Source organism: Esox lucius, chromosome 11, assembly GCF_011004845.1.
Source record: "Esox lucius isolate fEsoLuc1 chromosome 11, fEsoLuc1.pri, whole genome shotgun sequence".
Taxonomy (NCBI): Eukaryota; Metazoa; Chordata; class Actinopteri; order Esociformes; family Esocidae; genus Esox; species Esox lucius.
In genome coordinates this window covers 31,110,236-31,126,954 of record NC_047579.1, presented here as the reverse complement: position 1 = coordinate 31,126,954, position 16,719 = coordinate 31,110,236, and the positions used below count along the sequence as shown (strand labels likewise).

Below are 16,719 nucleotides of genomic sequence, written 5' to 3'. Positions count from 1 at the left end.
GTGCTCATAAATGTGCATACCCTGGCAGAAATTGTGAAACTTTGGCATTGATTTGGAAAATATGACTGATAATGCAAAGATTTAAGGATAGTGATCATATGAAGCAATTTATTATCACATAGTTTGGCTTCTTTTTAGATCATAATGATAACAGAAATCATAAATTACACATTACTTCTCCGTTGACATACAGAAGTACAAACTATCAAACATGGTCTCTGGGATTGTTCATTCTAGAGATATTTTGGGGTATTCTCCCCATACATTCTTTTGTTTAACATTTGTGTTGATGCAGGGCTCATTAGCAAGAGAGACAATTGGTCTCAGCATGACCTGCCCTGTAAAAAAAAGGTACATAAAACAAACCTAAAAAGAGTTGGAACAGCCATAGGCACGCTGCCATTGATTCAATAGAAGTACGGAGCAGTGCGACATATTATAAACAAACTGAGCATGGTGTTATTCTTTTTATTTTACTACAAGAAAAATGTAGCCTTTTGTCTTTTGTAACCGGAGAGCCAAATTGCCTTGATAGTTTACTCTTCCCTCCCCAACTGAGCCCCTCCTGATGTCCTCGGTACTAAATATATAGTAAAAACAGGAAAGTCTAGAGCCAACATTAGCATAAATCTCTGGTGTAGCCATGGTACCGGGGTAAAGCACCAGTGGAAAGGTGGCATGTACAGTTGAGTGTGTGTGCATGTATGCGGCAGTGTTTTTGTTTGTGCATATCCTTCCTGTCACTACCAGAGGGTAATGTACAGCTTCTCTCATGACTGCAGAGTCCTCTGGCTTTAACTGTTTCATGTGTAGATAGAAATTAGTGCTGTCCTTCGATGCAGTGAAACGGCCCTGCATTGCCTGAGAATAGCCCTTGTAGCTGTCGCTATAATAATAAATGATTCATTCCAAGAGCCTGGCGGATCCAGTGGATGTACGAGTCTTTCAGAATAAATCCACTGCAGGCACAAGTCAATTTGAGGGATCCCCCAGGGGTCCACTGGACTGATTGTTCAGCCTGTGTGAGAACAACCTGGTGGTGGACAACTGAGGAGATGAATGACATGTCAGACCAACCAAAGACTCACATCAGTATCACAGCAACACAGTTTATACTGGTCAGACAACAGTCAAAAGACTCACAAGAGGCAGCTGCCAAGATTGGTGTACTGTAACAAAGTAATATTACTTTGAAACAGTGCTTAAAGAAGAAATATGTATGCTCTTCGCATTAAAACATAGCTATTCTATTAATCTGGATCGTGGGTTAATTCCTACCATATCAGATGGTCCCAGGCCTGGATCTGAAAATCCTCTGTATACCTAAGGAAGAGAGTGGTTGGCTCGCAGTGGTGGGAAATGTTATCCTGTGCACAGGAAGTGATGCGTTTGACATATCAAACAAAGTGCTGAGGCTAGACAAAATAAGGAAGTGACGTTTCAAGCAAGCAGAGGCGATACCAAAAGTTGACGTGAAAACACGGAAGACTTCTGATTGGAGGACAAGAGTGATTCAATGCGTTTTAGCTGTCCAGTGTCAGAGAATGGTTTTATTAGACGAGAACGGTGCCACTTTGTGCGTCAATGCCTGGAGTCCTTGCATTGAAATGGGTTAATTTCAGCGCCAGTGCATAGGACCAGACTCGTATTTTCCCAAAACTCCTCTCGGGTTTGGACCTACGCACTGGCGTTATCCTTGTGAGACCCACAAAAACTGCTTTTGTAACCTGCCCCCTTGAGGCCTTCCGGGTTTAAACATTATCATGAACGCAATAAATAAGTTTGATTCAAAATTACATAGTGAACATGACAAAGCACAGCAAAACAGGTTATTTGTTGAATACCTATTACAACATGTTCAAGCATGACAGAACAAAACAGGCTATTTCGAATGCCTAAAAATACATACATACCGTCCAAGTGCTTTTCAAACTACATGTAATATTTAATTAAACAAGCTTGGCTTCTACAGAGGAAAGTGATCAGGTTTCCTTGATAAGTTCCAGCTTCATCTAATGGTTAGGTACGATACATTTTTGGAAATAAACATTTAAGAACTCTGAATCAATGATTATGATTCACGTCAATTCCTTGTATCGTCCATGAATCCCGGGTCCCATAATAGAGACTCCATCTTGAGACTACTGTCGGTTGGCCAGGAGGTCAAACAAAATAGATCTCTGTCCATCTTGAATTTCTCCTATGTCTCCTTTCCTGCATTACGAATGTTGTCCTTTCTCTGCTATCTAAACGTTCTTTTGTTCCAACTTCGTCTGGACCCATTCATGACTTCCATAGTGTCACGACTCTGACAATGATGGACAAAAAGGACAATGATGATATTTATTGTAGTAGTCTGAGATGACAGTGGAGATACGTAAGAAATACGTAGACGGGTATGAGTGTATTGTTGGAGGGTGGATAGTGGCAGTTTCAGACGGACACACACAGGGTTAACGACACGGTCGACAACAAAGGGACCCAGATAACGGGAGGAGAGTTTGCGGGAGTCCGTTTTAATGGGAACGTGCTTCGCCGACAACCAAACCTTGTCTCCGGGCGAGTAGACGGGGGCCGGGGTCCGTCGCCGGCCAGCTTGTCGTTTAGACGTTGTGCACGGTGCCAGGTTCGATGACACCGACGGATGTGGGACTGCACGGAGGGCACTGACAGGTCCTTCTCGTGAGCAGGGAAGAAGGGGGGTTGGTAACCATATAGGTTCTGAAATGGGGACATACCCGTGGCAGCTGTGGGAAGTGTGTTGTGGGCGTAAGCGACCCAGGGGAGTTGGGAGGACCAGTGAGTTGGGTCAGAGGAGGCCAGGCAGTGAAGGGTCGACTCCATCTTCTGGTTGCCCTCTCTGCCTGGCCTTGCAAAAAACAATGCCCACCTGGCTTGACAGGAGTTGAGGCGTTTTGCCGTCCTGATGTATTCTAGATTTTTGTGATCCTTCCAAACAATGAAGGGGTGTTCAGCCCCCTCCAGCCAGTGACGCCATTCCTCTAGTTCCTCTAGTCGGTAACTCCTGGTTACCGACGTCATAGTTCCTCTCCGCAGGTGACAACCTGGTGGACAAAAAGGCACAGGGATGCACATTTTAGAGTGGCCTTTTATTGTGGACAGTCTAAGGCACACCTGTGCAATAATCATCCTGTCTAATCAGCATCTTGATATGCCACACCTGTGAGGTGGATGGATTATCTCGGCAAAGGAGAAGTGCTCACTAACACAGATTTAGACAGATTTGTAAACAATATTTGAGAGAAATAGGTCTCTTGTGTACATAGAGGAAGTCTTAGATCTTTGAGTTCAGCTCATGATAAATGGGGGCAAAAACAAAAGTGTTGCGTTTATTATTTTGTTCAGTGTATGAACAGGCAAATTCTCAAGAGGGAGTAAAGGATACGGTTTGTGCTGAAGTTGAACTAGTTTGAGTTGCTTTGTTTTTAGAGAGCCTTTAAAGATGGAGGTTTGGGGTTACTAAAAACAGGTATGCTGAATCCCTCATATAATCTTAAGGTTTTGGAAGTTGTACTTAGGAGTGCATTACATTTTGAGTATATAACAGGTTAGAGAATAGAGATTTATTTTGAGCATAGATGATCTATGACCTATGTCCTCCCATACTCTTCTAGCATGAACTAGGACCTTATTTCTAAAGGAATATAATGAAAGAAAATTACTTTATCGCCCCCTCCTGACTGCTACATATAACTCCAACTCTATAATGATTAGGTTTTTGTGCAGGTTTGATGCTGATTTGTGTCACTGTGAATCTCTGGCACAATAATACACAGCTGTGTCTTCAGCTGCTAAGTTCTGCCCAGTTAAAGTAACTGTATTGCTGGATGAGTCTTCTGTTAAGCTGAACTTGTTCTTCAGGGAGTCTTTCTGGATTGTGCCCCCGGGATATCCAATCCACTCCAGTGTTTTCCCTGCAGGTTGTCGAATCCAAGCTGTTGCATAGGTAGATACAGAGTATGACACCTTACAGGAAATGGTCAGTGGTTGACCTGGCTGGACAGTCATAGAAGGTGGCTGAGTGAGTTCTTCACAGTGAACACCTGTGGACAAAGCATGTATAATATTACTCAGGTAAAACAAAATGAAGAAGACATCACTAATAACTCTTGGTCACCCCTCCCCCACCCCCATCCAGGGACACTCACAGGTAGTAGCTGCCAGCAGCAGCATCAGATATACAGAGAACATGGTTGATGTTGAATCTGATCTAGTGGGAGCTGCTCTTGTCTACTCTCCAGAACTCAGAAGTGCTTTAAGGACAGCCTGACTGTTTAAGTAGACCAGCTACTTGTGGATTTGAATAAAGAGGGTTGGGGAGAGTGGTCTGTATTGGAATGAATTAGGTGTTTTCCGGAAGAAGGCTACATCATGAAGAGGTGTCTGGGGGAGTAATCTAGAACAAATGAAATGCTCCAGCCCAAATAAACCCCTCCTTCCTCTACTCTGCCCTCCATTTGAACTTTGTTATGCAGCTCCACCGCTAGCAAGTGTTCAAATTGCAGAAAGATAAAAAATAAGGGCTAGTGAGTGCAATGTTGTGCAATGTTGTAGCTTCTATGTATCCCATAGGGAAACAAATTATTTTTCATATTTTGCAATTTAAAACAAAAGAATGGACAGACATTTCTAATGATACGACATGCATTTGTTTGTCTATTTTTGAGACTTGACATACAAAACAAAATACCTTCTAAAATAAATGCTCGAATGTTTATTAGGTTAATTTATTCTAGGTGGAATTAGGAGGAATTTGTAACCCTAACCCTCAGCAATGTTCATAGTGGATTTATTCCCTCAACCTGAAGGCCAACAAGAAGTCCTGACATGAAGAGATCAACATCCAGAACAATTGAACTTCATCTCCTTTCAGTGATTATATGTATTTCATAGACTTTGATGACATGTTCTTACTTGTAAACTGAAGATCCCCCTTATAAACTGTTGTCTGCTTTCCATGTAACAGATAACAAGGTAGGAATAATGTTGCAGTTCACACTGAGTATTGTTTTATATTGTGTGTTTATCATGCATTCTCATATTTTATATAGTAAATATCACAACTGATTGAAGGTTTGGGATTTTGATGACAATTGACTCATATCGCCCCCTCCTGGTAGAAACATAAAATGTGAACTGAATATGGGAGCAGTATATTTGCCAATCCGCGTAGGCGGAGCCGGCCAAGAAGAGCGAATGTCACTGAGTGAGGGACTGAGTGACCGACCGACCTACATCCAGGGACTACCTTTGTCATCCAGGGACTGTCTACAGACCCTGGCCACATGAGTCCGGGAATTGTCCTGCACCAGGAGGAACCCAGGGCCCACTGCAGCAGTGAAAGGTCTAATGATGGGTCTGAGGATTTCAACCTGGTACCTAACAGCAGTCAGGGTACCGTTGCGACCCTCCAATGATATGCCTCCCCAGACCATCACTAACCCATCGCCAAATCAGTCATGCTGGATGATGTTACAGGCTGCAAAACATTCATTGCGGCATCTCCAAACTCTTTCACAACTGCCATACAGTATGTGCTCAGTGTGAACCTGCTCTCATCTGTGAAAAGAACGTTGGGCCAGTGGAGGACCTGACAATTCTGGTATTCACTGGTAAATGCCGATCGAGCAGCACAGTGTTGGGCTGTGAGCACAGGTCCCACTAGAGGACGTCGGGCCCTCATGCCACCCTCATGGAGTTCGTTTCTGACAGTTTGGTCAGAAACATGCACAGCAGTAGCCTGCTGGAGGTCATTTTGTAAGGCTCTGGCAGTTGTCCTCCTGTTCCTCCTTGCACAAAGGAGGAGATACCGGTCCTGCTACTGGGTTGATGCCCTTCTATGGCCCTGTCCAGCTCTCCTCATGTAACTTTTTAAACACAAAATATCCTGAGAGACTTACAGACAACAAATGCAAGCAGCGGTAGCAAAGATCCAGAGAACATGGTTAATGTTGAAACTGATCTGATGAGAAATGCTCTTCTCTTCTCTTCAGGACTCAGATGGCAGTCAGACTCTGTTCAGAGGGGATTTATTCCTTCAAACTACAGGTTTCTGAGAAGTCCTGAAACAAAAATGCTGAAACAGTAGCAAAATATTTTTCCTAGAGCATGACGTTTTATGACTGTAGATCCCCTTTAATAAACTGTTGTCTGCTGACCATTATAACATTTATGGGGTAGTAATAATAATGTTGTGGAGATTGATGGGTCATTGGTTGTTTTTAGAGTTCATTAATTTATATTTCTTGATTTGAGGAAAAAGTATATGCTAAATATTATATTTTATCGCCCCCTCCTGGTAGATACATCTAATGTGAACTGAATATGACCCGACCTCTGGGTCATCACATATCCACACACAGATCCACAACATCCTTGACCTGACTGAATACATCTGAAATTGCAAATTAATTTTTGTGAATATCTTACAGTACACAACCTGTATTCACAATACTGGACAGTCTGGTTCGGTTTATGGTATTCAAGTTGCCATACCATGAGGTCATGTTAGAACAAAATAAACTTTCCATCAAGCTTTTGTACATTATTTTGCTAACTCTGAAACTCTTACATTTCCAAAAAAAATCAAAACATTGCATTCACCTTTTAAGTTTTCAGTAATTAAAACGGTCAACAAACTCCATGGGTTGTATTTTTATAGACAGAAGATGAGTTAGGTGGAAGTCCCTTTTTTTACATATACAGTGGATATAAAAAGTCTACACACCCCTGGTAAAATGCCAGGTTCTTGTGATGTAAAAGAATGAGACAAAGATAAATCATGTCAGAACTTTGTCCACTTTTTTCAGTCTAATATATCTGACATGTTACCAATCATGAGGACCCAATGTGGCCAGTCAGTAAGGAAGTTTCTGATCCAGAGAATGAGGCCACCGTTCACCCCCTGAGTCTTGCACAATGTTTGGGTAGTCATTACTGTACATATAGGGGTAGATCCTCCAATGTGCTGTATGTGCATTGGGGACATTGTTAGGCAGGAATATCTGTTTTGTATAACAAGGAGTGGTCATTGTCTCAAGTCATCATTAAATAAGAATAGGAATTTGCAGATGTTGAAATACTGGTTGAATTTAATATCACAGTAAGGACTTCAGAAAAACACATCCATAGTTCAAACCATATCAGTTATAATACATTATTACAAATATTCCAGGGTTTCTATTAATTTCCATTTGAATAAACAGAAAGATTCACAGGAGGCAGCTGCCAGAAGCAGAAGGGAAAATGTTTTATGTTGAAACTGGTCTGGTTGGAGCTGCTATTCTTTACTTACCAGGACTCAAAGGGTCTCTAAGGACAGACAGACATACAAAATAATGTGGTTTTACATTGACATAGAGAGATGTGGGAGGAGAGAGGGAATAATATAGAGGTGACCATAACTCTGGCTATCGGGGTTGCAGGAGGTGCAGTTGTCCCCGGGCCCATGGTGAGTGTAGGGCCTGTGAGGTTGGCCATCAGTGAGTGGAGGTCCCATGCCGTTGGTCCGCGGTGGGTGGAGGGCCCATGAGGTTGGCCAGCAGTGAGTGGAGGGCCTGTGCTTGGTAAAGAGGTGGCCCGTGCTCTGCATCTGTCACTTTTATTGTGTTTCAGTGTTTCATCGCTATGCAACATCTGCTGTGATGTTAATGAACGGCAGGATCGCCAGAATGGTGTGCAAAGCGCATATACCGACGCAAATATCTCATCCCAGGAGGGGGGTCCATTAGGGCAGCTTCGCCAGTGGACCATAACATACTATGCAACCACTCCACCTCCCTCTCAGATCCGGCCAATTTGGAACTACTCGTCAAATGCATCTCCTCAAGCATTTGTCTTGTCATTACACACCTGCTACCCATCTGTGTAATCAATTTAGTGTTTGTCTTGTATGTCATCACTTGTTGATAATTCAACCTACTACTGTCTACATGCATAAGTGTTACATGTACGGTTTGTTATTTCCTGTTCTGTCAGAAGCATTTGATAATCCTTTGTATGAGTTCTGTTATTGTATATATGTACACTCTAGGTTTTGTCTCTCTTTCCATTTCTTTATTAGATTGCTACTTTGTTTGTTTCCATGTGCCAATGATGCATATCTTAAATTGATTGTTTGGGTTATACCAGTTGTACATATATTTTCCTTTTGTGGAAATAAATCCTTTAATTTGAAACTATCCACTTGTTCCTTGCCTCTAACTTTATCACAAATCATTCATGCCATTCCATGGCAATAACTTTGTCCCTTCCTGATAGATAACTCCAACTGTTGAAGAAATAAATCTGTTTTTGTGCAAATCTGGAGCTGGTTTTACATACTGTGTCTAGAGCACAATGAGGTCTTAAGTCTGCAGGCTCCGGCCTTTTAAAAACAATGTGTTGCTTGAAGTGTGTCTTGTGATGCTGAACTTGTTTTTCAGCGATTCTGTAAAACCTGTGCTTCCCCACTGCTGATATATCCAATCCACTCCAGTGCTTCTCCTGCTGGTTTTCAAAACCAATTGGTGTAATAGATAGATACAGAGTACCTTACAGGAAATGGTCAGTGGTTGACCTGGCTGGACAGTCATAGAGGGTGGCTGAGTGAGTTCTTCACAGTGAACACCTGTGGACAAAAAATGTATAATGTAATTCAATACAAATAGTATCCTATTAAAGTCTTAATGATACTAAAGAGCCAACATTAATTATTTCTGTTTGCCCCCAAAATTGCAGTGAGACTCACAGGCCTTTAAGTAAAGACAGACACTTTAAGTAGGGATGAAACCAGAAGGTGGTTTTGCTTTGACGTAGACTAGAGAGATGGTGGGAGATATCAAGCGGTATATAAGAGATACTGCAGGTGCGTTATCACTGATACTGGACACAACCATTCTTATCTGTAAACACCATTTAGGTGATCTTTCTGAATTTATTACATCATGGTAACAATTTGAGCAAATCCAGGCCTTTTTACAATTCTGAATATGCTGGTAGTGTAAGTCGTGAATCACTAGTTACAGATCAGGGAGAAAATTGTCACATAGCTTTTTAGTGTCAACTGCATTCCTTTTTCACATCAGTTGTTATGAAATATGGAACATCTGTTTGGTGTATCAACAGAACTAACTTATTTGACGTCACTGTTCTATAATAAGGGATCTGTTTGGTTCTCATTTCATCATCATGGCAAGTTGATGATTAATGTGCATATAGCTGTGATTGACTGTATATACAATTTTTTTTAATATGTCTTAAAGGTGCCTTATGTAGCATTTAACATTTAAAACATCCGCTAATAACCATTACATTCCATCAGTACATACCGCTTCCAGGTCGGCATCCGCGGGATCGCGGACAGTGTTTATTTGCATAAATAATTATGAAAATAGAATCGCCATAGTCGTCCGATTCCAATGGTATATTATTTGTAGTCACTTTCTTGAAGCGTTCCGTGTATAATTTGGGTTGTCTGTGTGTAGTTTGAGTTGCTATGGGAACCACAAGAGAACTTTTCACCAGGCAACGACATTGAGGCTAATGTGTAGACAAGAATAGGGATTACAAGGGTATACATCACTATATATGATGTTTTGATCCATAATACATCATTTGTATAATAAAAAAGATATAAAAAAAATATGTTGTCAAATTAGTATGGGGGTGTTCTTGAGTTTTTGGGAAGAAGTTGGAAATTTTTCTGAGTTTATAAATTATATAAGTCCAAACATAACTAGCGATCTAGTGCTGCAATCTGGTGGCCGTTCTGCGTCATTACAGGCAAAAAGAAGTGATGTACATTCAATCTTATTTATTTCATAGTGTTTCATTTCTAGGTAGAAGAACCTCAATTTTTTAGGGGGCCTATATTTTTTACCTTCTGTTATTAATTATTTTCATTAGTTTCAACCCAATACAGTGTAATTTGACAGTAAAAGCATGAAAATATGAGGGAATACAATTGACACAAAACCTTATGATGCTTTCAAAGCAAAAAAATAAGCTGAATGCCAGAAATATTTTTTTGGCCTTTCCAATAGATGTGATTTATAAAGCCTTTATCAAGCATTGCTTATTCCACCCTTTATAAAGCACATGTTTATGTCATATTCAATATAATGGTTTATGTCGCATTAGACATTTATGTCACCTAGTTATAGCATGTTATGAAGCACAACGTGACACATGTTTGTAACACGTATTTATTGTTTAAGAAGGCATTATGAAAGCCTTTATAAGCATGTCTAATTTTTTATATGAAGGCATTCAAAACAAATATGTTTTGGTTTTATGTTGTCTTCAAACAGAATATACTTTGTGTGTATTTTACAGAGAAGTTCAACGTCCTTAAAGATCTTTCTTGACTTACTCAAAAGAATAACATTGACATCATTGATTTAATATTCATTAACTAAAAGCTCATGGCCAGAGCAGGAAAACCAAGCTGGATAGAGTCATGTGATTAATTGAATTATTTAAAAAACACACTTGGCATTAATGGTGTATGAACTCTGTTTGCTGCATCAAATTTCAATCTGCCAGTGTACTTGATCAGTTTTTGAATTGCATGTCAGCCTCCTGTGTCACTGTGCCTCTGGCACAATAATAAACTGCAGAGTCTTCTGTCTTTAGACTGTTCATCTGGAGATACACCTGCTTGATGCTGTTTTTTCTGGAGATGGTGAACCGACCCTGAACAGACTGAGAGTAATAAGTGCTACCACCATCACTGCTCTCAATAGCTGCAATCCACTCCAGACCTTTCCCAGGAGCCTGTCTGATCCAAGCCATCCACCTGCTATTTATATCTAAATTAGAGGCTGTACAGGTCAGTTGGTGTGATTCCCCAGGCTTAATAACCACTGGTCCAGACTGGGTTAGTGTCTGACTCTGAACACCTGTTGATAAAGAGAAGATTTTAAAACTTCCAAGTTATCAGTTCACACAACCATCTGTTAAATAAAATACTCTTGAAGTGTTTACCTGACAATCCTATAATCAATAGCAGTATTATATCACCTTGGTAAAACATGTTTAACTTTGGTCACTGTCTAGCCCGAGTAAACAAACGTTTGTCAGTCAGTCTTCTTATGTCTGCAGACAGATAAGTAGTGATGGAAGTGTTCAGTTTTGCATTGACTCCTCCTCAAAGAGTGGGAAGGATAAAGATGTTAAATAGAAAAGTAAGTGAATTTAGTGAATCATTACATTTACTGAATTACATATCTAACATTTGTGGAATTACATTTTTTCATACAATTATTTTCCGACATGAAACTAATGTCATCTTCAAATAATTAGTTTTGAGAGTTTAAATAAGTCAAACAGAACAAAATTACAATACAAAAATGTGTTATGGCATTACTACTAAAACAGGCCAATATACCAGTTATTTCAGTCTCCATAATATGGACTACTTATTCAATACATCTTAATAACAAGTCAACAGTAAGAAGAGTGATGATGAAGGATGTCCAGATGTCACCTTGTACAAACAAGGGTATAGTGATTGGGGGGGAACATGTGATCAGTCCTGTTAATCCAAGCATTTTAGGCTGCCCGTAGATTAAACATACAGCAACTCTGCGGATCCCTATATAAGTAGAGACAGCTGCATCTGTCGACAGAGACACGCTCCCTTTCAGACCGAAAGGAACTCTACTAGTTCTCCACAATAACACTAGTGATGGCGAGGTGAGGCTTGGTAAAGCGCTGAGGCTTTCCAGCTAATTGTATTGCACATTACTCGTGGCCTCATGCAATGCAGTGGACACTAGTGACACCTGCTGGTAAGAATAATTTACAGAACCCAAAACAGTTCACGTCCAACCTGATGTAGTGCTGAAACATAACATTTATAAATAGGTTTTCTCATAATTTTTACTTAACATTATAATATAAACCTAGAAAAAGTTATTTGTTATCGTGTTGTTCCACAGTGAGCGAGGCCTTGTGTGTCATGGATCAGGTGCTTCTCTTGAAACAATACAAGTCTCTGTATCAATCATAACATCACTAACTAACACCACTCCACAACCCTGAATGTTGCCGTTGCCTTCTAACTCACTACTAGACCAATGGAACAGATGATGCTGCTGGCATGAATATGACCTGGACGAGCTGAAGCAGAAGGCCACCCACCTACATGACGAAACAACACCACTGGGAGTGGACAGGGTCATTAACTCCAGTGTTCCAGTCACCCTACTGACATCAGTTTTCCTGTCTTCCATTGTGACGGGCTCGAAGGTGCTATTGTGTTTGCCGTATTTCATTATGCCTTTTAATCAAGATTGGCAGTTAAGAGGCAGTTGCCCACAACAACGACACTTAAGTTATTCCAGTCGCTGTCTCTTCCCTGCGTCAAACACTGAGTGCCTGGATTATAGTTTAGGCTGAGCTCCCCATGCCGTTTTCATGGTTTAAGAGGCAGGAGTCAGATGTGAGATTCCAAACAGAATGATTCAATGAAAAGCTTTAGAAAAACAAACGAAAGGCCTCCTCTTACTGCTTAGGTGTGTAGTGATTCCCTGGCAATGTACAGTCAATGCTTACTTACTTATCCTTTTTGGAATTGAAATATTGTTTAGGATATTCTTACAGTGTGTTTTATATAATGTGACAGGTGCTTTGCATTTTTCACAGTAATGGATATCTTTAGAAGTATTACTGTGTGACTACTCTGTAAATGTTGACTGAGACATGAACATAATTGTCTTATTAACTCTCACAGTAAGAGACAAATTCAAGCCCTTTTCCTGAAGCCCGTTTTATCCAGCCGATTTCAGCTTTATCATTTGCGTATGTACAAGATAGTGTGTGGGAATCTCCAGGACTTTTAACAACCGGTTCGGACTCAGTCAGTGTCTGACCATTAATTCCTGTGAAAATAGAAAGAAAAAGTTGAAATTCCTACAGCTTCCCCACATTAATTTAGAATCCATTCAACATAATAAGCATGTCACCTGTCATGCATATTATCAGTAGCAGTAATTCAATAACAAACTTAATGTTGAAGGAAGGTGACAGTTCTTCAGTCTATTCAGGTCTTCAGACAATCTGCTTCTGTCAGCAATGAGATAAGTGGTGATGCAAGAGGTTTGTTTGCATTGACTCCTCCTAACAGGGTGGGAAGATCACAGAGAGATGACATCTCTAATTTAAAGCTTTTTAACATAGACTGCCCCCTGAAAGCATGAATGAAGACTGAATGTGAGATACAGTGGATGCAGAAAGTCACCAGCTCCTTTCAAAATGTTCACATTTTGTTGCATTCCAGCCTGAAATGAAAACACAATTTTCCAGCTTTATTTTACACACAGTAACCCACAATATCCATGCGGGAAAACAAATCTGAGTTAATACTTGGTGGAATCGCCTTTTGCTTGAACATTTTTGGTGTCCTACAGGATATGCAGTTGTGCTCATAAATGTGCATACCCTGGCAGAAATTGTGAAATTTTGGCATTGATTTGGAAAATATGACTGAAACTGCAAAGATTTAAGGATAGTGGTCATATGAAGCAATTTATTATCACATAGTTTGGCTTCTTTTTAGATCATAATGATAACAGAAATCATAAATTACACATTACTTCTCCGTTGACATACAGAAGTACAAACTATCAAACATGGTCTCTGGGATTGTTCATTCTAGAGATATTTTGGGGTATTCTCCCCATACATTCTTTTGTTTAACATTTGTGTTGATGCAGGGCTCATTAGCAAGAGAGACAATTGGTCTCAGCATGACCTGCCCTGTTAAAAAAAGGTACATAAAACAAACCTAAAAAGAGTTGGAACAGCCATAGGCACGCTGCCATTGATTCAATAGAAGTACGGAGCGGTGCAACATATTATAAACAAACTGAGCATGGTGTTATTCTTTTTATTTTACTACAATAAAAATGTAGCCTTTTGTCTTTTGTAACCGGAGAGCCAAATTGCCTTGATAGTTTACTCTTCCCTCCACAACTAAGCCCCTCCTAATGTCCTCGGTACTAAATGTATAGTAAAAACAGGAAAGTCTAGAGCCAACATTAGCATAAATCTCTGGTGTAGCCATGGTACCGGGGTAAAGCACCAGTGGAAAGGTGGCATGTACGGTTGAGTGTGTGTGCATGTATGCGGCAGTGTTTTTGTTTGTGCATATCCTTCCTGTCACTACCAGAGGGTAATGTACAGCTTCTCTCATGACTGCAGAGTCCTCTGGCTTTAACTGTTTCATGTGTAGATAGAAATTAGTGCTGTCCTTCGATGCAGTGAAACGGCCCTGTACTGCCTGAGAATAGCCCTTGCAGCTGTCGCTATAATAATAAATGATTCATTCCAGGAGCCTGGCGGATCCAGTGGATGTACGAGTCTTTCAGAATGAATCCACTGCAGGCACAAGTCAATTTGAGGGATCCCCCAGGTGTCCACTGGACTGATTGTTCAGCCTGTGTCAGAACAACCTTGTGGTGGACAACTGAGGAGAGGAATGTCATGTCAGACCAACCAAAGACTCAGTATCATCAGTATCACAGCAACACAGTTTATACTGGTCAGACAACAGTCAAAAGACTCACAAGAGGCAGCTGCCAAGATTGGTGTACTGTAACAAAGTAATATTACTTTGAAACAGTGCTTAAAGAAGAAATATGTATGCTCTTCGCATTAAAACATAGCTATTCTATTAATCTGGATCGTGGGTTAATTCCTACCATATCAGATGGTCCCAGGCCTGGATCTGAAAATCCTCTGTATACCTAAGGAAGAGAGTGGTTGGCTCGCAGTGGTGGGAAATGTTATCCTGTGCACAGGAAGTGATGCGTTTGACATATCAAACAAAGTGCTGAGGCTAGACAAAATAAGGAAGTGGCTACTGTATATTTTTTAGCACCTGCTTGGTTGACGTTTCAAGCGAGCAGAGGCGATACCAAAAGTTGACGTGAAAACACGGAAGACTTCTGATTGGAGGACAAGAGTGATTCAATGCGTTTTAGCTGTCCAGTGTCAGAGAATGGTTTTATTAGACGAGAACGGTGCCACTTTGCGCGTCAATCCCTGGAGTCCTTGCATTGAAATGGGTAAATTTCAGCACCAGTGCATAGGACCAGATTCGTAATTTAAGCAATCGTATTTTCCCAAAACTCCTCTCGGGTTTGGACCTACGCACTGGCGTTATCCTTGTGAGACCCACAAAAACTGTTTTTGTAACCTGCCCCCTTGAGGCCTTCCGGGTTTAAACATTATCATGAACGCAATAAATAAGTTTGATTCAAAATTACATAGTGAACATGACAAAGCACAGCAAAACAGGTTATTTGTTGAATACCTATTAAAACATGTTCAAGCATGACAGAACAAAACAGCATTTCGAATGCTTAAAAATACATACATACCGTCCAAGTGCTTTTCAAACTACATGTAATATTTAATTAAACAAGCTTGGCTTCTACAGAGGAAAGTGATCAGGTTTCCTTGATAAGTTCCAGCTTCATCTAATGGTTAGGTACGATACATTTTTGGAAATAAACATTTAAGAACTCTGACTCAATGATTATGATTCACGTCAATTCCTTGTTTCGTCCATGAATCCCGGGTCCCATAACAGAGACTCCATCTTGAGACTACTGTCGGTTGGCCAGGAGGTCAAACAAAATAGATCTCCGTCCATCTTGAATTTCTCCTATGTCTCCTTTCCTGCATTACGAATGTTGTCCTTTCTCTGCTATCTAAACGTTCTTTTGTTCCAACTTCGTCTGGACCCATTCATGACTTCCTTAGTGTCACGACTCTGACAATGATGGACAAAAAGGACAATGATGATATTTATTGTAGTAGTCTGAGATGACAGTGGAGATACGTAAGAAATACGTAGATGGGTATGAGTGTATTGTTGGAGGGTGTTTGAGTTGCTTTGTTTTTAGAGAGCCTTTAAAGATGGAGGTTTGGGGTTACTAAAAACAGGTATGCTGAATCCCTCATATAATCTTAAGGTTTTGGAAGTTGTTCTTAGGAGTGCATTACATTTTGAGTATATAACAGGTTAGAGATTAGAGATTAGAGATTTATTTTGAGCATAGATGATCTATTACTGTCCTCCCATACTCTTCTAGCATGAACTAGGACCTTTTTTTTTAAATAATATAATGAAAGAAAATGACTTTATCGCCCCCTCCTGACTGCTACATATAACTAACAAAGCATTTATAATGTTATTCTATACAAATGTTAATCAACACAAAACTGAAAATCCTGTTATTTATTTTTGATCCAAAGACTCACATTTAACAGCTACCAGAAATAGCATCAACAGAGATACAGAGAACATTGTTTTTGTTGAATCTGATCTTGTGGGAGCTGCTCTTATCTACTCTCCAGGACTCAGAAGTACTCTAAGGACAGCCCGACTGTTTAAGTAGAGCAGGTACTTGTGGATTTGAATAAAGAGGGTTGGGGAGAGTCTGTATTGGAGTGAAAGCTTCTAATGACAAACACTGTTTAAGTAGGGAAGGAACTAGAGGGTGTATTTGCATTGACGTAGACTGGAGAGATGCTGGGAGAGATCAGAGTGCATATAAGAACTGGACTCAAATGTTGTATTCTGAAAATCTCTTTTGGTTATCTTTCAGAATGTCCTTAAATAAACTAAATATTTTGGCAAATCTAGGTGTTTATTCCAAAACAGTCACTGTTTAAGTAGCCCCAAAATTGGCTACTTTGGAAAAAAGC

General features: G+C 40.3%; 2 protein-coding genes and 1 long non-coding RNA gene across 12 annotated transcripts in view; 1 reads left to right on the top strand and 2 right to left on the bottom strand.

Moving 5' to 3' along the window:
- The window catches only part of LOC105008122, a 493,667-nt gene that overhangs the window by 74,682 nt on the left and 402,266 nt on the right, over window positions 1-16,719 (bottom strand). The gene's annotated exons all lie outside the window — the stretch shown is intronic.
- LOC114840416 overlaps window positions 1-16,719 on the top strand; it is a 415,324-nt gene that overhangs the window by 55,955 nt on the left and 342,650 nt on the right. The gene's annotated exons all lie outside the window — the stretch shown is intronic.
- The window catches only part of LOC105008121 (Ig heavy chain Mem5-like), a 167,442-nt gene that overhangs the window by 132,838 nt on the left and 17,885 nt on the right, over window positions 1-16,719 (bottom strand). The window contains exon 2 of one of the 2 annotated variants that reach the window (XM_034295313.1): window positions 8,553-8,629. The exons of the other annotated variant lie outside the window; for it this stretch is intronic. Within the exon in view, the coding sequence (XP_034151204.1) occupies window positions 8,553-8,629 (77 nt within the window). The remainder of the gene's footprint in view (window positions 1-8,552; window positions 8,630-16,719) is intronic. 2 annotated transcript variants of the gene reach the window in all.